This window comes from Diceros bicornis, chromosome 2 (genome assembly GCF_020826845.1).
Source record: "Diceros bicornis minor isolate mBicDic1 chromosome 2, mDicBic1.mat.cur, whole genome shotgun sequence".
In the NCBI taxonomy this organism is placed as follows: domain Eukaryota; kingdom Metazoa; phylum Chordata; class Mammalia; order Perissodactyla; family Rhinocerotidae; genus Diceros; species Diceros bicornis.
In genome coordinates this window covers 90,134,363-90,154,713 of record NC_080741.1, presented here as the reverse complement: position 1 = coordinate 90,154,713, position 20,351 = coordinate 90,134,363, and the positions used below count along the sequence as shown (strand labels likewise).

General features: G+C 54.4%; 1 protein-coding gene across 6 annotated transcripts in view; it reads left to right on the top strand.

Annotated features, from left to right (window-relative positions):
* Positions 1–20,351, top strand: part of LOC131420416 (nuclear pore membrane glycoprotein 210) — a 111,108-nt gene that overhangs the window by 61,785 nt on the left and 28,972 nt on the right. For all 6 annotated transcript variants that reach the window (XM_058566408.1, XM_058566386.1, XM_058566395.1 and 3 more), the window contains 7 exons: positions 5,763–5,955; positions 6,501–6,607; positions 8,496–8,600; positions 8,693–8,794; positions 18,271–18,399; positions 19,477–19,604; positions 19,699–19,834. In XM_058566408.1, the coding sequence (XP_058422391.1) occupies positions 5,763–5,955; positions 6,501–6,607; positions 8,496–8,600; positions 8,693–8,794; positions 18,271–18,399; positions 19,477–19,604; positions 19,699–19,834 (900 nt within the window). The remainder of the gene's footprint in view (positions 1–5,762; positions 5,956–6,500; positions 6,608–8,495; positions 8,601–8,692; positions 8,795–18,270; positions 18,400–19,476; positions 19,605–19,698; positions 19,835–20,351) is intronic.

The following is a 20,351-nucleotide window of genomic DNA, read 5'->3' as shown; positions in this document are numbered from 1 at the left end:
TGTCCTGCTGAAGTGCTGGTCCTAGGGTTCTTAAAAGGGGAATCCGTGGGAAAGAATGTGTTGTCAGGCATCTGGTGGGCAATTACCTGAGAGTCTCAGACATTCTGGCGCTGGGCCGGCTGTGTCTCTTTCTGTAGAGAAGGTCCAGCGTTCTGTTGATCAGTTTTCCGGCACCACCCGAAGTTGGCCCTGGGGAGAGGAAGGAAGCTGCTGCCAATTAACCATTCCCAACGTCACAGGGCTCTGATGGGGAGGGAGCTGTGGCTTTGCAGGGCGGTGCCCTCCCGCAGCCTGCGTGTGGCTGAGGTGAGGGAAGCTGCGGGTGGGTGTCCCTGGTTGTCTGCCTCCGTGAGGAATGGGGAGCTGTGGCTTTGCAGGGCGGTGCCCTCCCGCAGCCTGCGTGTGGCTGAGGTGAGGGAAGCTGCGGGTGGGTGTCCCTGGTTGTCTGCCTCCGTAAGGAATGGGGAGCTGTGGCTTTGCAGGGCGGTGCCCTCCCGCAGCCTGCGTGTGGCTGAGGTGAGGGAAGCTGCGGGTGGGTGTCCCTGGTTGTCTGCCTCCGTGAGGAATGGGGAGTTCAGCAGCAGGAAGCCAAGGAGCCGGGGAAGCTGCAGCTTCTTGATAGTTTCTGGACATCGTTTCCTGTAGCAAAGCTTCAGAGGACTGTAGCTAGGCCGACTTCACTGTGAGCCCAGCGTGAGGCCGCCGGGGCTTTAACAATTCATAACCTCCCTTTGCCTTGTGAAATTCAGGGGTACAAAGGTCAAAAAAACTGAGATTTACATGTGAATGTAACTTGGAGAAGCAGGGAAAGGAGATGAGCGCTTTTGGCTTTAACCCCATATGTGCTGGGTTTAACACAGGGGAACTGATGCTAGGGCCAGCGGCATCCAGAGGGTGGGCAGTGCCCTGGAGGAAGAGAAACAGGGTGGAGACACTACCGGTGGAGGCCACTTCAGGTGGAGCCCGGAAGGGCCTCTGTGAGGAGGGCACATTCCACTTCAGGCCCCGTGGTCAGGAGATGCCTGCTGAGAGGAGCTGAGGTGAGAGTGCCCCAGGCAGGAAGAACAGCAAGTGCAAAGGCCCCGAGGCCAGACCGGGTCCCTGCGTCCCTGCTGCCCACCCAGTAGTCAGAAGAGTTGTGTGTGCCAGGAACTTCACCTGTGTGCCTCGTTCCCGTGTCACCGCGACCGTCTGCAAGGCCAGGGTCGTTTCACCCATTCGCAGGCTTGCCCATGAGGCTCAGAGGTGGGCAGGCTCCCAAAGGCAGAACCTGGATCTGCCTAACTCCAAGTGCATGCCTTCTCGGTTCTCCCAGCCCTGTGGTCAGCCCCCAGGCATGTCCAGCTGCTCTCCATCTTGGTGGCCAGCAGGGGTCCCTCACATCTCTGAGCCATCTCTAGGGTGAGCCTTCTTACCTTTCCATGGTTCACCCCACAATGGCTCAGTGATGGAACCTTTCTGAAGATGTTTCTGCGGCAGCCTCCCCAACCTGGGGCAGGGAGATGTGGGTGTTGGCGCCCCACTGGGTGAAGGAGGAGAGCTTTGTGGTTAGTGAAATGCATCTCTTTGAGGCTCTAGGGGAGACGCCAGACTCTACTGTCTGGGTTTCGGAACAATTGCGCATCCAGTGTGTGACTCTCGGCCTCCTGGTATGTCCCCTGCAAGTTTAGTTTGCCTTTTCCTCCCGCCGCCTTGGCGATCGATGGGGACCCTGTCTTCTCACTGGCTTTGCTGGTCTCTCAGCTCTGAGACGGACGGGCCTGTGAGCCCCTCCACTGCCCCGACGCTGGTCGCATAGGGTTGGGGCCTCTAGGGCGTCGTCAGCCTCGGAGCACTCTCCCACTTACCCGGCAGGGACGGGTAAGGAGTCGCCACCTTTGCTCCCTCCTGACAGGGGAGGAGACCCAAAGCTCAGAGCCTGAGCCCCTCGGGGGGCTTGTCACTGGGGAGCCGCATTCCCCCGAGCTCAGGCCTGGGGTCTGTGGCGGGGAGCAGATGACCGCCTTTGCCAAGCCAAATCTATGTGTGTTCAAGAAAAGCCTTTTTTCCCCTGACTTTGGAGGCTGTTGCGATGAATGTCCTGAAAGTTTTACATTTTAAATCACTTTTATGTATTTAGCAAATTATCCCTTGTAGAAGGAGTTAAATTGTGCTAGTCTGGAGTCTTCTGATAAACCTGGCCTGCTGGGTCCACCCTGTGTGAGTCTGGGAGCCGGAGAGCCATTCCCGTGCCCTCGCGTCCGTAGGCCGCGTGTTGGGGACTGACGGCCGGGCTTGAATCTCGCCTGCTGTGCTGGCTGGCCTCCTTCGAGGGACAATGGCTTCCTAGAATTGTTGCCGAGGATAAATGTGATTGGACGTAGGGTGTTCAGGCTGGTAACTGTTAGGCTTTTTACATTATTCTCTGCTTAAACCCTGCCAGCAGTTCCCGTTCACCCAGAGTAAAAGCCTCGGCCCCTTCTGACCTGCAGGGCCTGGGTCCCTCCCGCCTGCTCCCTCCGTGCTGCGAAGCCCTTCCTCCAGGAGCACGCCCCACTGCGCCTGCGTGGATCTCTGACTTGCTGCTGCCTCTGGCTGGAATTCTCCCCTCCCGCAGCCCTCGACCTCTGTCTTTTGCCTCTTTCATTTCTTTATTCAGATGTTCTTTTCTTGGTGGGGCCTCTCCCAGCCCTTAGACCTCATCTGAGGTTTCACCCCCTCGATATTCCATGTTCCAGGTCCCTTCTCCCCCCTGACCCTGCCCCCAAGCACTTAACATCATCTCAGGACAGAATTTACATATTTATTCTCTTCCCTGTGAGTCTCTAGGACACAACCCCGCTCATGGTAGGAGCTCAGTCAATGTGATGGATGAATGAGCATGTGAACGAGCTTACTGGGCCTGTGTCCCTGTCTTCTGCCCTTGACTCTGGCAGGCTCAAATGCCTGGAGAAGCTGAGGGGGGCACTGCTGAAGAAAGGTGGGGTGCAGACCTGGAGAGCAGGTGCCCCTCCAGACTCAGCTCCGGCCCATTTGACCCCAGGCTAGCCAAACCTTCTCATTTTCAGAGAAGAAAAACAATGGGATCTGTGTGCATCTCCCCTGTCCTTAAATGCTGGCTGCTCCTGAGCGAGCCGCGGCCAGCCGTCTGTCGGCTGTGGCCTCTAGATCTGCCCAGGGTGTCTCTGGACTGAGAGAAGACGGTCAGGCAGCGGAGCGCGGCTGTGAGTTGGCTTGTGTGTGTCGTAGGTCTCGCTCACCAGGAAATGATGGACGTGGAACACAGAACTGCCCTGTGATCCATCAGTCCTGGGGTTCTGGAGCCGTCAGCTGACCAGGCGTGGCCCCTGCGATTTATGGTCTCACTGGGGGCCCTTGAGAGAGAGATATCCCTGCCATGCACCCTGCAGCAGAATCAATTTAATTTTACACCTCTCCAAAGCCTGAGGCCACCCAAGACATATTTGCAGAGTAAATTATTGGTGAGGCCAGACGCCAGAATGGAGCTGACCGGTCGGAGTGACAAAGTGGACCCACACTCCAGCCTGAGCCCGCTCCTCCGAGCAGGCCATCTGACGTCCAGCTCGTTGTGGTTGGGCACCAGTTGCGCCAGGAGATTGATCAGCCCGAGCTTGGAGCTCCACCCGACCCGTGCACTGGGGAGAGGCTGCACAGTGTCCGGGAGGCCTGCGGGCTCTAAAATCAGACCAGCAGAGTTCCACCCCTAAACCTGTGTGACTGTGGGCAAGTTACTTAACGTCTCTGAGCCTAGCCTCCCCATTTGTAAATTGGGGGTAATGTTATTGCCTCAGATGGCCGTGGGGAGGATCCAGTAAGCTTGTGAGCATGCTTGATGCACAGTGTTAATGTCCTTCCCTGGGAGAGCAGAAGGAAGGGAAGAGCGTTGGTTTTCCACCCAGGGTTGCATCTGGGGGAAACAGTGGGGCGTCCAGAATACACCCTTTGCTGACCCTGCCCAAAGTTACAGCTCCCCAACTTGTGTCCAGAATAATTATAAAATCCTTTGCATCTCTAGGTGATTGTGCTGACCTGCATTTAGAGTTTGCAACATGCTTTGGTCCAGTGTTCTCGGAGGCCAGCGAGCTAGAAGGACTTGGGGAGGAGCCCTCGTGGTGGAGGCGGGAGTTGGGTGACTGCATCAGTCAGGGCAGCCGAAGCGAGGCTGCAGTAGCAAACAGTCCCGAGGCCCGGTGGCTTCACAGAGCACAGCTTCACTTCTTGCTAACGCCGCATGTGCATCGAGCGTGGGCTGGGGACCCTGCTTCGTGTCATTCTCATCTTCCTCCAAGACCAGATGATGGAGCAGCTGCCAAGTTGAGCGTGGCCAGGTGCCACAGTGGAGAGAAGGCAAGCACGGCGGGTCGTGTTCTGACGGTTAAAGCTTCCCTTGGGATTGTCTCAAGTCACCTGTCACATTTCACTGGCCAGTGCAAGTGACATGGTCACTCCTAACCTCAAGGGCCAGAGAAGTACGGTCGTTCCTTCTGGACCCAGGCCTGATAGAGAACTGGACACGTCTGTGGACGTTGCTGACGACTGCCCGTTTCCCTGCTTGTGTATTAATTACAATGACCCAGGCTCTTTCCCTGATATGAAACAGAGTCCTGGGAGGTGGGTTCTGTTGTGATTCCCCCTTCACAGAGGGAGAAACTGAGGCTCCAGGAAGTCAGAGGCTTGCCTGGCTGGTAAGAGGCGGTGCTGGAGTCGAGCCCAGGCTGCGGGACACGGATGTCTTTGCGCTTAGGGTCCCTGCTTCGCTGCCCACCCCACCTGCCCCGTGCCGTGCGGGCAGGGAGGGAAGGGGATGAGCCAGCGCCTGGAGGAGTGAGGCTGAGGTGGCACGGGCTCTAAGGGGGCGTTGCTCAGGGAGCGGGAGGTGAGGGAAGAGAAGCGGGAATTCAGGGTTTGGAGCTGAGTCCTGGTGGTGCGCCGCTGGGCCACTGCCCAGTTGGCTTAGGTTCATTCCTTCCCTTCCCTGGGACTCTGCTTCCTCACCCCAATATGTGGTGACAGCTCGCATGTCACCACGGTGTTTGAGGATTAGGTGAGAACTCGGCTCTGAAAGGAGCTTTGCAAACCGAGTGGCTCTGGGACATGTTAGGGGTTGTAACTGACATTCCTGGTAAACCACTTGAGGGAATGTCCTGGAGGGGCTGCAGTGGGTGGGGGGCAGGGAGGAGGTGGTAAGGATCTGGAAAGGTGGGTGCAGAGAGGAGGGAGAGCGCCTGGCTGGGGGGCAGCTCTAGGACAGAGTCTCGTGACCTCGGCCCTGTTGACATTTGGGGCCGGATCCTACCTCCTTCTGGGGCCATCCTGTGCATTGTAGGGTGTCCAGCGTACCCCTGACCTCTACCCACTGGATGTCAGTTGCACCCCCTGCAGTTGTGACAACCAAAAATGCTTCCAGACGTCACCAAAGCAAACCACACGTTGGGCCACCTGCTGATAGACCCACACAGGGGAATGCACGGAAAGCGTGTTCTTGTTCTTTCTTTCTGTCCTTCAGAAGGACCGTTTTGCACATTGTAGACGTGTCCCCGGCTGAGGACCGCAGGCTGGAGTAAGAGGCCGTGTTAGACAGGGCTGTGGGGCGCCTTGATGGCTGGGCAGTAGTGGGATCCGTTAGTGACTCACCCCCGCTCCCTCAACAGGACCCCGTGAGCCCACAAGGCAGCCGGCCGGGTTCGGGATGCACCGTGTGGTCAGGGTGTCCATGCCCAGTCCTGAGCGTGGCCACAGCGTCTTACTTTGGCTTCTTGCAGGTTCCAGTCTCCAGCCACCGCAACCCTCGGCTGGACCTGGCCGCCTATGACCAGGAGGGCCGCAGATTCGACAACTTTAGCTCTCTGAGCGTCCAGTGGGAATCCACCCGGCCGTTGCTGGCCAGCATCACGCTTGACCTGCCCATGCAGCTGGTGTCCCAGGATGACGGGAGTGGCCAGAAGAAGCTACACGGTGAGCTGGGGTGGCGAGCCCCCGGCCCAGGGCAGGGGGCCGGAGAGTAGTGACACCCAGACAGGCGGGAGGCGTGCTGAGGGGGCAGCGGCTGTTGGGGGCTGCTGTCCGGGACTCCCCTCTACCCAGGACTGAAACAGGGAGCATCGTGAGCTCGCCACACTCCTTTATGCTGCAGACACAGCCCGGGAGGGGGGAACTGGGATCTCTGTTTGCAGATGGGGAAGAGGCTCAGGCCCATCGCAGGTGCGTCTCAGTTCCCAGGTTGCACAGAGATCCACCTGGCTCTGAGACCTGGGCCCCTCTGAGCCATGCTGCCATCACACGCCCCTCGACAGCCAAGGGCGTCTCCTCCAGCTCATCTAAGCCACTCCGTGGAACCTTGCTCACGGCCGTGTAACTTATGGTGCATGCAGTTCAAACAGACTCAGTTATCTATTTGTAGGACAGAGAGATTTAAAACCGCAAATCAGACAGAGGGAGGGACTGCTTCACAGGGGCCAGTGGGGCAAAAATCCAACATGGGTGTCTCTTCTTGGACTCAGGTTTGCAGGCCATTTCGGTTCATGAGGCATCGGGAGCCGCGGCTGTCTCCGCCACGGCGACTGGCTACCAGCAGTCCCACCTCAGCGCTGCCAGAGTGAAGCAGCCGGTATCTCCCAGGGCCCACCGATGGCGGGGCCTCCTGCTTCTGCCCGCATTCTGCCCAGGTCCCCGTGTCCTGACCCTCGCTCAGCCGCACCCCTCAGTTCACCCCACTCCCTGAGTTGGGTGTGGTGGGCTCACCTGAATTGGCGTGCCTCCTCACGGGCCTCCCTGCCTCCAGTCTCCCCTACCCCACACACCCTGCACTCGGCTGATGGGAGGGATGCAGCTAAGAGGCCACGGGTCCTGCCGCCTCTCGGTGCCGGCACACACCTTCGGGAGCCCTCAGACCTTCACGCTGAAGTGTCCTCGTTGTCAGCCAGGGCTCGCCCATCTGGATCTTCTCCCCCACGGCCCTGACTTACAGACCCCCCGGGCATGCCCTGGTGCAGGCTGCCCCTTTGAACCCGCAGTTCCCACTGCCCAGAATGCCGTCCCTTCCCTCTGTCCCACCCTGTGGCCTCCTGTCTTTTTAGCCCCAGCTGCAGTGTCGGCCCCTCTGTGGAGCATGCCCTGAACCTGGGCACAGAGCAGCGGCTTCTCCCCAGGGCTCAGAGCCCCTTGTGCTCCCTGCTCTCATGGCGCAGGCCCCACGTACATGCTTGTCCGTATACACGTAGACCACTGCCTGCTGGACCGTGCCTCCCCACCCAGCATCTCCCAGGGGCCCCAGGCAGAGGCACTATAGTGGGGGGCAGACGGATGCATCTAAGCTGGGCATGGGGAGGGTTCCCCAAGAATGGTCCTGCCTGGATGACACCCACCCCGTCGTCGGGGGGGGGCATTCAGCGTATGTTTTGGGTGGGGTGGAGGCAGCAGATAACGGCTGGAAAGGGAAGGTGGGGCCGCATTCCCAGGGACCCTACGTGGCAGGAGCAGGAGCTTGAATTGTCTCCGTGTAGTGGGGAGCGGGGGAAGCTTTTGAAGAGGGTGTGACCTCCCCCTGGGAGCAGCACCGGGGGGGCTGGCTTGCAGTGGGTGCCGCTGAAGGAGGCATCATCCCTGTCCCTGATGACCGAGGCCCTCAGTAGTCCCGCTGGCACCAGGGATCCCCTGGCTGTGGGGGCCTCTCGGGCCGCCTCGCTGGGACGCGAACACCCCAGCAGCTCCCCGTCAGGGCCTCTGCACCAAGCTCTCTGCCCGGTGGGCTTTTGTCTGCCTGTTGACGCTGCGCCTTCCCCTCCTTGAGTCCCTGCTCGCCTGAGAGGCCTCCTGAGAGCCACTGTCCCTCGCACACCTTTGTCCCCTTCCTAACCCACACTCGCGCTCTGCCTTCTTTCGTCGTTCTGTCCTTTTCCTTTCTAACCCTGCATTAGATTAAGTTTGTATCACCTCCCTGAGGGCACTTGCTGTCCCCAGGGCCTCGCAGGGTGCAGGGCACAGAGTCAGTGCTCGGACATATCAATGTCTGGGGGTCAGAGCCCAGGCGGGTCAAGTGGTCTCCCTCCTCCCACGTTGGCAGGAAACAGGTACTCAAAATCCTGTGCAAGGAGTGAGGGCCGCGCTCACTCTGCTGTGAGCCCCCCGTGACATGGCTCCTGCAGCCCCTACACCAGGCTGGTCAGGGCCTCCGTCCCTGCAGCTGGCACTACAGCTCGTTTGCCTTGTGCCCCCACATTCCCGGGGTGTGTGTGCATCGTGCAGCATGTGGGGCCTGGCGGGTGAGGTGGTGGCACCCACTTGGGGGGGATTACAGGACGCTGCAAAGGGCCGTGTCCTCTCAGCTGGGCTTGAAGCCCGACAGTTTCGTTGGGCTGTGTCCCCGATATGAGGGTGCCCTGCAGCAGTGCCAAGAGCTGGGGCCTCCGTCCTGCTCTTCCCCAGGGAGGCCCACGGGCTGGCCTGGGGTCGGCCCCACGCCTCCTGGGTCTGATGGCGCTCGCCTTGCCCTGCAGCACGACCCTCTCATGCCTGTGTCGGCCTCCGTAGAGCTCATCCTGGTGCAGGACGTGCGGGTGAGTCCGGAAGAGGTGACCATCTACAACCACCCTGCTGTGCAGGTATAGCTCTTTCTCTGCCACCACGCCGCCCGGGCATGACCCATGGGGTTTGGGGCCCTCGCCTCTGACACCCAGCTGGCCCCTTCTCGCAGGCGGAGCTGCACATCAGAGAAGGCTCCGGCTACTTCTTCCTCAACACCAGCACTGCAGACATCGTCCAGGTGGCCTACCAGGAGGCCAGGAACATCGCCACGGTGAGTGTGGGCCCCGCCCCACCGTCCTCCTAGTTCCTGATCAGGGCGGCTGTGGGGTTCACGGACTGATTATTTCAAAAGCTGGCACTTAATCACATCAGGTGCAATTAGCAAGGTCTTGAGATTGTCTGATTCATTGTTTGTGACCCTTTAGTCGTTTGCATGCTACCTTTGTGATTTTTATTCCATCTCCAGAAACTACCCACACTATTAGTTAGCTAATGGTTGCCTTTCAATGGATCTTTTAATTAAGATTAAAATATTACTACAGGGCCGGCCCCGTGGCTTAGCGGTTAAGTGCACGCGCTTCGCTGCTGGCAGCCTGGGTTCGGATCCCGGGCGCGCACCGATGCACCGCTTCTCCTGCGATGGTGAGGCCGCGTCCCACATACAGCAACTAGAAGGATGTGCAGCTATGACATACAACTATCTACTGGGGCTGGGGGAGGGGGAAATAAATAAATAAAATCTTTAAAAAAAATATTACTACATAAGCACCACTATAACAACCATGAAGAAGATGGCTTTTATAAGATACATCAGCTCTGTTTTTCCCTGTTCCTTTCTTGACATTCTCCCTATTCTTGCAAATATGAGCTTAGCTGTGCCCATGTGGGGAAGACTTTAGCATTCTACTTTTTTCAATGATTTTATCCTAAGTTTTTTTTCCCTGTGTTGCTGTGTAGGCTGGCTGGTTATTTTTATTCAGTCATTTGTACCTCGCCATTCTCTCCTTGCAGAGTGTTTGGGTGTAAATCTTTTTGTTTTTTAAAAATAGCGCTATAGTGATAGTGAAGAGTACAAACAAACACCAGTGTCCTAAGTGTCAGCTTATCTGCACGGTGAGTAATTAGGCGATCAAGAAAACAGAACGTGCTTTAGAAGGAAACTCTTACTGCTGACTGTGCCACACCCCTGCCCTGAGTCATGAGTGCAGGCAGCTGAAGACAGAGATCGGTGCACGAGCAGTGTCCAGGAGTTGCAGCCGCGCTGTTGCCTCTGGACTGCTCTGAGCCCAGGACCTGCTCCCCTTTTGTTAAAAGGGTGGTCGCCAAGTGTTCAAGGAGCGTTACAGTCGTCCCGGCCCAAATGAGACTTTCTCCCGGACTCCGAAGAGCCCGGCTCCATTCAGTGCTTGGCGTGTGGTGGGCACTCAGAGGGTGCAGCGAGGGGGGCAGGGTAGGGCCTCACCCTGCCGGTGCACTGTCCTGCATTCCTGATGGCCGCCTTCGCTCTCAGCACTGCCTCGTTCGTGCAGGGGAGCCCTTGTGGGCTAGAATGGCAGGAAGCAGACTTCCCCATTCCAGGGAAGGCTAAGATCAGACTTAACCTTCACAGAAACCTAGTCCTCAAGTCTCCTTTCGGAAGTACCGCCAGGTGCCTTGCTCAGGGTTGTGCAGTGAGTTTGTGGCGTAGCCGGAAATCAAGAGCATGTCACCTCACTCTCAAGAGCATGTTAGGGCTTTCACATCCGTAACGCCCTAAGGTCCGTTTCTCTGACTTTGTGTGTCCACTGACTGTCTTGACACAAGGGTCACAAATCAGTTGCCTCTGGGATGGGACAGGTGTAAAGTAAGTGGGGGAAAAAGCAGACCATGGGGGCATACCTGGAAGTGCTGTGCTAAACAGCACCTGACGCTTAGCTTCAGCATCGGGGAGTAATAGGGAGTGGTGGGAACTGTGGCAAAGTGGAGAGCAGAGACTTGTAGGGGCAGCTGCTGTGCACCTCTAGCTCTAGCTGACTTCTGTTATTTATGTTTTTGTGAGGAAGATCAGCCCTGAGCTAACCTCCGATGCCAATCCTCCTCTTTTTGCTGAGGAAGATTGGCCCTGGGCTAACATCCGTGCCCAACTTCCTCTACTTTATAGGGGACGCCGCCACAGCATGGCTTGACAAGCAGTGCGTCAGTCCACGCCTGGGATCCAAACCTGCGAACCCCTGGCCACCGAAGTGGAGCGGGAAAACTTAACCACTAGGCCACCGGGCTGGCCCCTGACTTATGTTATTTTTAATAACAGCTTTATTGGGGTATAATTCACATACTACAGAATTCACTCATTTAAAGTGTACAATTCAGTGGTTTTTAGTATGTTCATAGATATGTGCAACCATCACCACAGTCAGTCTTAGAGTATTTTCATCACCACCAAAAGAAACCCCATACACTTTAGCTATCCTAATAAGGATAAGCTAATAGAGGTCTAGCCTCCTCCCTAATCTTACAGACACACACACACACACACACACGCACACGCAAGGGTATTGGATTTTGTCAAATGCTTTTTCTGTGTTTCTTGAAGTAATCATGATTTTTTTGTTTTTTATTCTATTGATATGATGTATTACATTAATTGACTTTCAGATGTTAAACCAACCCTGCATTCCTGGGATAAGTGTTACTTGGTCCTGATATGTAATTCTTTTTGCGTGTAACCAGATTCAGTTTGCTAGGATTCTGTTGAGTTGATGTTTATATTCACAGTAGATATTGTTCTCTGGTTTTCTTTTCTGTGATGCCTTTGTCTGGTTTGAGTATCAGGGTAATATCAGCCTCATGGAATCACTGAGAAGTATTCCCTCTTCTAATTTTTGGAAGAGTTTGTGTAAAATTGATGACAATTACTCCTAAATGTTTGGTATAATTAACCAGTGGAGCCATCTGGACATGGGCTTTTCTTCATGGGTAGTTTTTGATTACTAATTCACTCTCTTCACCTGTTGCAGGTCCATTCAGATTGTTTCTTTTTGAGTCAATTTTGGTAGCATACGTCTTTCTAGGGCAACTCGGTTTTTTTATTTTGTGTTTTTTAACATTTTTTTACATTCCTCCGTGATTGACCTTGCTCTGTGGCTGTCTTGTGAAGAGGATGCTTTCTCACAGTGCAGTCCCTCGGTGAAGGATGAAGAAGCATGTCGTAATATCCCTGTTTTTCTCAGAGGCAGAATCACAGGTGGCAGGACCTCTTAGGTGTATTGCCATAAATCAGAGCAAAAAACCCCATCTCTCAGCACCTGGGAGCAAATGTGCGTTGTTAGAGGAAGCTTGAGGGTTGCTAGAAGCCTGAGGTTGTAGGAAGCTGTACCGTAAGCATTTTTATTTCCTTTGTAAAACAAAGAATACCTCCCGGGCCATTCTTCCTGCCATGTAACTGAGTGTTCACTGTCAAATCTTTCACATTAAAAGGAAAACCTCAAATCATAAACAATTCCAACTGTTTAAAGTATGCCTTGCTTTGCTTTACTTCTAGAGATTAAAAATAACTCCCCTGTTATCAATAAGAGGAAAATTTCAAGTTAGAAAAAATGTGTACAGTGCCAACAAAACTTGGGAACCCTTTCCCTCACATTTGTCTCGCACCACACATTTTGAATGAGCCCTGTGGGTGGACCTCTGGACAGAGAGAGACCTTTCCTCCAAGAACAAGAGCTTCTGAGAGACCGTGATGGACTAGGCTGCCTCTACAGGTAGCGAGCACCCCATCCCTGGAGGCATTCAAGCAGAAGCTAGGACACTTGTCTGAAAGACTCAAGATGAAATTCTAGCATCAGAGCCCAATTTCCCCAGAAGACCTGTGAGCCCCTGTTCAGTCCTCCAGTGCTGCAGTTCTAGGATTACCCCTTGCAGTCCCTGTCAGCAGCAGGTTCTGGGATTCTCCTAGTCAAGACTAGTATTGATGCCCCTATTTTACAGACGGTCCCAGCAGAGCTGTAGCAGTCCTGTCTCCGGGTTCTGGTCTGGCCTTTGCTCATGGGTCTCATCCCTTTCATGGCTCTTCTGGAGTGGGACTGAGTGCCCCGTTGCAGGCACAGCCCCCAGGACACGTCCAGCACTGTGGGACGTGCCAGTCACACCCCACGTGGCAGGCCCCACAAGGACTGCTTTTGCCCCGGAAGGTATCCTGGTGGCACCTTGACTCTGTGGTCTCCACTTGCCCTCATCTTGGGCCTGGGCAGAGACCCTCGCAGCTCCAGGGGGGAGTCGTGTGCTGCTTCTGCCTCTTCTGTAACTTGCAGGAGGAGTTTTTCGTGGAGTGTTGACAGTCGGTGACAGGTGCTAGCAGCTTCTCTGATGGTGGTTTCTGAAGGACGTTTACCCTTTTCTTTGCTGTCTTCCAGCTGCTAATTAGCAGCGTTCTCATTTCCCTTAATCACAGAGACAAGAAAGCCCACAGCAGTTCTTCAGGTAGCTCATAGAAAATGTTTCTTTCTGTCCTATTGATATACATTCGGGATGCAGGAAGGCTCGTGGGTGTGTTTTGGCTTCCGAGTGTCTCCGGGAGGGAGCATGGAGCTCATGCATCAGGGCCATTGTGAAGGTTGTTATGCGCACACAATACACCAAGGGCTGTGCAGGGCTGTGCTTCATTCTGCTCACACAGCCCCAAAAACTCGCTGCAAGGGGCCTTTATTACATTTTTGGCTGGCTTGCATGTAGGAGTGTTTACCTGATTTAAACTTAGGGTTTCTTTCTTCTCAACAATTATTTACGTTTCAAAATAAGTCCTCCAAGCAGAACTCGTGTGGTTATGAGAGTAAGAGGAAGGAGCCTACTGTGCGCCGAGCACTTCACACCTTTCGTTAATGCATTCCTTCAGCGAAGATGGGTGCCTGTCGTGTGCCAGGCGCTGGTCCAGGCACTGGGGATTTGGTGGTGAACAGGTCAGCTGCAGGCTCTGTTCTCAGCAGCCCAGGTCTTGCTCTCCATCTCCTTGGTCCTGTGGCGCATAGCCAGTCATGGTGATATCGTGCATCTGAGGAGGCACGTTAGGAAGGGCGTCCGCCTCCTTGAGATGAGGCAGGAAGTGGGTGGCAGCCACAGAGCTTGAACTCATGTGTGTCCTGCTTTTCCCCTGAGAACGACCTCTGGGCAGAGGTACCTGTCCCCAGCCCTGGCCCTGGGGGAGGTCTCGGGGCTGCTGGGGTCCCTGGATGAAGTTTTGTCCAGTGTTCAAGTCAGGACCCTGCCCAGTGCCTGTGCCTGTGATCGTCGCGTGATCTTGGTCATTCCCCACAGCCTTGAGGGTCTAGTTGGGGGCACGGATCCTGACACTCTTGCGTGGCGTGGCCCAGCCCACTGTGCAACATTGGCAGGCACGCTTTAGGAAACAGAAGCTGATGGCTCCAGTGATGTTTGGAAACATTTGTAGGGTCCTTACTCTTCTGCAAATGCCACCCATCAAGGGACAAGTCTGAAGTGTTATGGGGCCAAGGGAAGGGAGAAGCCAAGATGATGCAGGCAGAACCTCGGGGCCTGGAGGATGCACGTGGACGTCACAATGTCAGCCCGCTTGTGAGCAGAGCTGCCTCTGGCTCCACGTACAGCGTCGTAATGAGTAATAATGCATTCATCGCCTCTGAATTGATGACAGGGCTTTCCCCCAGCTCAGCGTGCGCTGGCGTTCTCAGGAGGCAGCACGAAGAAGTGAGAATTCACCCTGGACGTAGATTCCCCACCCGCCCTCCCGCGCACACATTCTCTTGTATGTCGGTCAGGAAGCAAGGGGTTGGAAGTCTGGAGAAGCAGGCCGCTGTGACAGACGCGCACAGTCTAGAGTTAGGAGTGGGGCAGTCCCCATTTGGCCACCCGCTGTCCCCTCACTTCCCCGAGTGCACTGTCTTTGTCTCCAAAGCAGCCGAGTGAGCTCTGGCGTAGAGCGTTGTTCAGGTGGGCGTGAAGTGAGCTGGTGACCGGGCGGGCCAGGCCTGCAGCCTCTGCTCTCCGTGGATGGCAGCGTGACGCCATCCTCCGCTTCTGTCATCTGACGGGGGCTGGACGGCCAGCCTCTGGGAAATCAAGCAGAAGAGGAGTTGATTTCCCCACCGCCATTTTATGTCTTTGCTTAAAATGTGCAAAGTGGTCTTCTCAAAGGAGAGAAAAACAGAAAAAGAAAAAGCCCTCCGTACCTTCGCCTCGTGAGTCTATCAGCAGTCGGTACATGTGGCTTCTTCGTGCTGTGAAGGGCGCCTCAGCTCCTGGCGGCGGTAACTTTTGCAGGAGGAGCAGATCGGAGCCTCGAATTGTGTTCTCAAAGAAAGCTCTCATTGTTCTCTGTAATTTTTATGTGAGTACTCTCTGGGGAAAATGTAACAAGCCAGGGTGAACTCTGCTCAACGAGAGACCTGGTGGCTCCCAAACCCCACTCCTCAGCCCACATTTAATACCAGGCTGGCATGGCGATGGCTCAAATTACATAGCCATCGTTTCGGAGCATAAATGTGATCTCCACTCTGGGATCTTGATCAATTGACTTAAAGTCATTGTGGGAAATAGCCCAGGCGCACGTCGTCTGTGTGGATGGCCTGAGCTCAGGAGTATGGCAGAGTTCTCAGCCCGGCCAGCTTGCTAATTCTCACTGCCCCCAGCTCACGGGGGGCCTGGGGCCCGTCTGGGCTCTGGCCTTTCCCTGCGGTCCTCTTTCTGTCCTGGTCACTGGAGGCGTCTGGCTCTGGGAGTGGCCAAGGACGGTAGAAGGAGCCCTAAACTGGAGCGTGAGTGCCTGGGGCCCCCCATGCTGCCCTTTGAGGGCTACATTCCCAGCCTGCGTGGGCCTCAGTTTCCCCATATGTACATTGAGGAGTTGGACCAGAATCAGCACTCCCAAATAGATGTGGGGACAAGGGGTTTGCAGGCTTTTTTTTTTTTTTTTTTTTGGAATGTCCAAGTATCAACAATTGGGCTGAAGCACCAGATTCCTTTACTGGGACCAGAGTGACCCAGCCGTGACCCGAATCTTGATTTAATCAAGATGTGTTTATTGGGGGCGAGTCTGTGCCAGATGCTGGGCTCAGTCCTGAGGCTGCAGTAGGGGAGAAGACGGCCTGGAGAAGAAGGAGGGACACTGAACGATGGTCTACGTCAGGACCAAAGGACAAGCGGCGTAGCTGTCCTGGGAGAACTGAGCAGAGGGGCGAGGGAGCCTGCCCTGTCTGGGGTCAAGGGAAGGCTTTCCCCAGGGAGGCCGCTCAAACAGGGGCCTGAAGGGGGAGTGGGAGCCAGCAGGTGAGACGGGAGGAAGGGAGCCCCAGATCTTGAAGATGGGTTGTGCGGCCCTGGGGCAGGCAGGCAGGCAGGCGCTGGCAGCTTTGAGGAGTGGAGAGGAGTGTGGCTGGAGCGTGACAGCGGTGGGGCGTGTGTTTGCAGAGAAGTTAGAGCTGTGGGCGGGCCGGACGATGCCACGTTCTCACAGGACACATTGGGGTTTGGCCTCCATCCCTGGGCAGCCTTTGAAGGGTTTTAACCTGGGTGCCATGTCATCGTATTTGGTTGTCTCCTTAAGGTCAGAAACCTGATGTGTTTTCACAGTTTCCTTTTTTGTTCCAGTATTATTGAGTTATACACATACAGCACTGTATAAGTTTAAGGTGTATGGCACGATGACCTGACTTACATGTACGGTGAAATAACTACCACAACAAGTTAACATCCATCATCTCCAATAGACTAAAAAAAGAAAAGAAAAATGTTTTTTTTCCTTGTGATGAGAACTCTTAGGATCTACTCTCTTAACTTTCAAATATACCAAAAACATGTTAACTACAGTTACCGTGCTGTACATTATGTTCCCAGTACTTATTCATCTCATAACCAGAAGTCTGTATGTTTTGTGCCTTTGGACAACTTTCACCCAAATTGCCCCACCACCAAATTTATGGGTAACCATAAATCTGATCTCTTTTTCTATGAGTTTGTTTTTTGTCTGGCTTTTTTTTAGATTCCACATGTAAGAGACATCATACGGTATTTGTCTTTCTCTGTCTGGCTTGGTCACTGAGCATAATGCCCTCGAGGTACATCCATGTTGTTGCAAATGGCTGGATTTTCTTATTTTTTTTATGGCTGAATAATATTCCATTGTGTACATATACCACAACTTCTTTATCCGTCGATGGGCACTTAGGTTGCTCCTGTGTCTCGGCTGTTGTGAATAATGCTGTGATGAACATAGGGGTGCAGACATCTCTTCAGCATAGTGTTTTCATTTCCTTCGAAGATAGTCCCAGAAGTGGAATTGCTCGATCATATAGTAGTTTTTAAAAAATTTTTTGAGGAACCTCCGTGCTGTTTTCCGTAGTGGCTGCACCAATTTACATTCCCACCAACAGTGCACAAGGGTTCCCTTATCTCCACATCTTTGCACACTTGTTATCTCTTATCGTTTTGATGACAGCCATTCTAACAGGTGTGAGGTGATATCTCATTGTGGTTTTGATTTGCATTTCCCTGATGATTAGTGATAACTGAGCATCTTTTCATGTACCTGTTGCCCATTTTTATGTCTTCTTTGGAAAAATGTATTCAGGTCCTTGGTCCATTTTTTAATTGGATTGTTTTTTTGCTATTGAGTTGTATGTGTTCTTTATGTATTTTGGATATTAACTGCTTATCAGATATATGGTTTGCAAATATTTTTTGTTTCCATAGGTTGTCTTTCGTTTAATTGACAGTTTCCACAGGTTCTTGATATTGAAATTCTAGCTTTGCAAACACTGAACTGCTCACTGTACACATCTCCTCCGCAAAATGAATGTAAGACCACACACCACAGGCAACAAAGCCAAGGTCAGCTAGAGGTGGGAGGCAGCCCGCCGGGCTCACCCGCTAGCTCCGTGACTTGCCCCCACCTGTCCGGCCCCTCAGACACCCCCTTTAAATACACACCGAGCAGTATAAATTGCTTCAAGCCCACCTTCAGCAGAGGCATGTTAAAAGACAGCTGCCAAGTGTGTGAATGCCCACCCCCTGCAGCAGGTGGGAGTGGTCCTGATGCAGTTTGTCAAGGGAGAGAGTCTCCGGAAGGCGAGATCCCTGGAAGTGGGTGGAGAGAAGAGAAGCCTTGGAAGGCGCTCGTTGGCACTACAAGACTGGGAAACGGTAGCTCAGATGTGTCCCTTCACTCAGAACACTTTATGAGTCTCGACTTCCAACAGCTGGGGTTGCAGAGGTGAACGAGACTCAGAGAGTTCACACTGAAGAGCCTAGCGGCCCCTACGGTCTGCTCCCAGGTCCTATGATTCTGTGAGCAGACTGGAACTTCTGCGTGAGGGCTCCCTTTGGAAAGCAGCTGTCTCCTGCTCTGCCCGCCCCTGACTTGTGGGGTGCTCTTCTGTTCCGGGAGCTGCAGGGGCAAGTGGCCTGGATGGGAGATGCGGAATGCGGGTTTGAATCCTCCCTCTGCCTCCAAGTGGCTGTGTGCCCCAGGCTCTTTGAGCAGCTTCCATTTCCTTCTCTTTGTAAGTTGTACAAAGTTGAAATAAACTCTCTCTGAGATTATCCCAGCACCAGCATTTTGCAACCCGAGCCTGTCCCCTGGCGGTGGGGGCTCATGATGAGGGGTGGGCAGGGTGATATTTGGGTTAGGATTTTCCTTGTCCACTCCTCGAGCCCTGGCCCGGAGGTCTGTGGAGGTGGCGTCCTGTGGGTGATAGGCTGATGCCGTGAGCAGCTACGTAACCGAGTCCACCTCTGCCCTCGCAGGTGCACCCTCTGCGCCCGGGCACGTCGACCATCATGATCCATGACCTGTGCCTAGCCTTCCCGGCCCCGGCCAAGGCTGCCGTTCACGTCTCAGACATTCGGGAGCTGTATGTCCGCGTAGTGGACAAGGTCGGTGCCAGCTTGCTGACGTGGCTCCCGCTCTGCTGATTTGTAGAAACCGGGAACCCGGTGCGGCTGTGCGAAGTGTCTGCCCCCTGTCCTCTGCTTTTTCCCCTGGTTTCTGCGTCACTCCACCCCCCTTCCAGGTTGCCGCGAGCTTGCGCCGCTGTCTCTCGCCTCTGTTGTTGTGTGTGCACAGTGCAGAGTAACCCCTGAGGCTGTGCTTCTTCATTCCAGTTGACATCAGTAAAGCTCGGCTGCAAATCCCCCTTGAAGCTGGCTCCACGTTAGCCCTGACTTGGGAATTCCTGTCCTCCTGCTGGCGCGGGTTACTAACCAGCCAGGCGCATACCTTGCTGAACAGGAATTTTTCTCCCCAGTATGTATGTTTTGGATTCTCCGGAATTTCAGTGGCAAATCAGTAAAACTCACTAGTGCCAAATGCTTTTGCAAAACGAATATGTGATAGATCTAGACATTTCTTTAATGTAAATAGGCAATTTTTATTACTCCAAGTACCTGAAGTAACTGCAGCGAGGCCTGCAGAGTGCTGCTGTCAGGTTCCTGTGTTCCTGAGTGGAGAGAATGGGCACGACTTAAAAAGCCAGCATTCTCTCACACAGCCTCGAATATTCCCCCTATGACCTTATTTCCACTGATTACGTGCGGACCAGACTTCTGTGTCTTCACTAAGCGTTTCTGACTCTCGTTTCCTACAAGAGTCTTACTGTGTGTATTGTATGCTGCCAGGTGTGAGCTCGTGCGTCACTGTGCGCTTATTGAACTCCTGCTGTATGCCTGCTGCCGTTCTAAGCTGTGGCTTATCTCTTTTACTAGATTCTTCTTTAAGAGTGGGGAGTGTGATGTATGCATCTGAGTATCCCCAAGGCCCTTGTGTACAGTAAGCACTTAACTGTCATTTGTTGATGGGCTGATAGTCTGGAGGTCGACTCGGGTGGCCTATGCCCGATTCCCAGGGCGTGGGTTTGAGGTTGGTAACACTTTTTCAGAACGTCACAGGGTGCCAACACTGGTGGAATTGGCCATTCAGTGGCGACCCCTGAGTCTCTGTCCCCCACGATGTAGGTGGAGATTGGGAAGACGGTCAAGGCATACGTCCGCGTGCTGGACTTTCACAAGAAGCCTTTCCTGGCCAAATACTTTGCCTTCATGGACCTGAAGCTCCGAGCAGCCTCCCAGATCGTCACGTTGGTGTGAGTCCTCCCAGGGGGCAGAGGAGGGCATCTCGGGGACAGCGCCGACCAGTCTGTCCGGGTGGAGAAGTCCCAGCCCTTCCTTCTCTTCCAGGGCCCTTGACGAGGCCCTCGACCACTACACTGCCACGTTCCGCGTCCATGGCGTGGCCATTGGCCAGACCAGTCTCACTGCAACCGTGACTGATAAAGCCGGACAGAGAATCAGCGCGGCCCCACAACAGATCGAGGTAGAGCTGCTCGTCTTCAGGCTGCACGGGGTCAGCGCAGCCCCTGCCGCATGCACGGGAGGAGCGGGGAGTATGTCTTTTTTGTGATAGGCGGGGAGTTTTAGAGCCAGTCCGGGAAGCCACCGTGGAGAGGCCAAATGAAAAGCCTACAGTGCCGTACAGCGTCCTCTGATTGAAAGGGAGCCTTTACTAGTCCCATCTGGGGGGATCTGGGGGGCAGCGCCGGAGGGAGGGGCTGAGTTCATCCCCCTCTGAGACATAGGGGACATGATGCAGCTCAGAGAAGGGGTACGACTTGTCACACGGCAAGGGAATGGCAGGACGTTCTTTAAACCCTTGCAGTGCCGGCAAGTGATGGCTGGGTAGAAGCTGCAGGCAAATTTGGGCTCGTGTGTGGACACACAGTCTGAACTTTAGAACGGGCCCTTGGAAGTGATGGGCTTCCGTCACAGGAGCTCCTGGAGCAAGCAGTTCCTGCATGAGGGAGCTCTCTCGTCCCCCGGCATCGTCTCAGTGT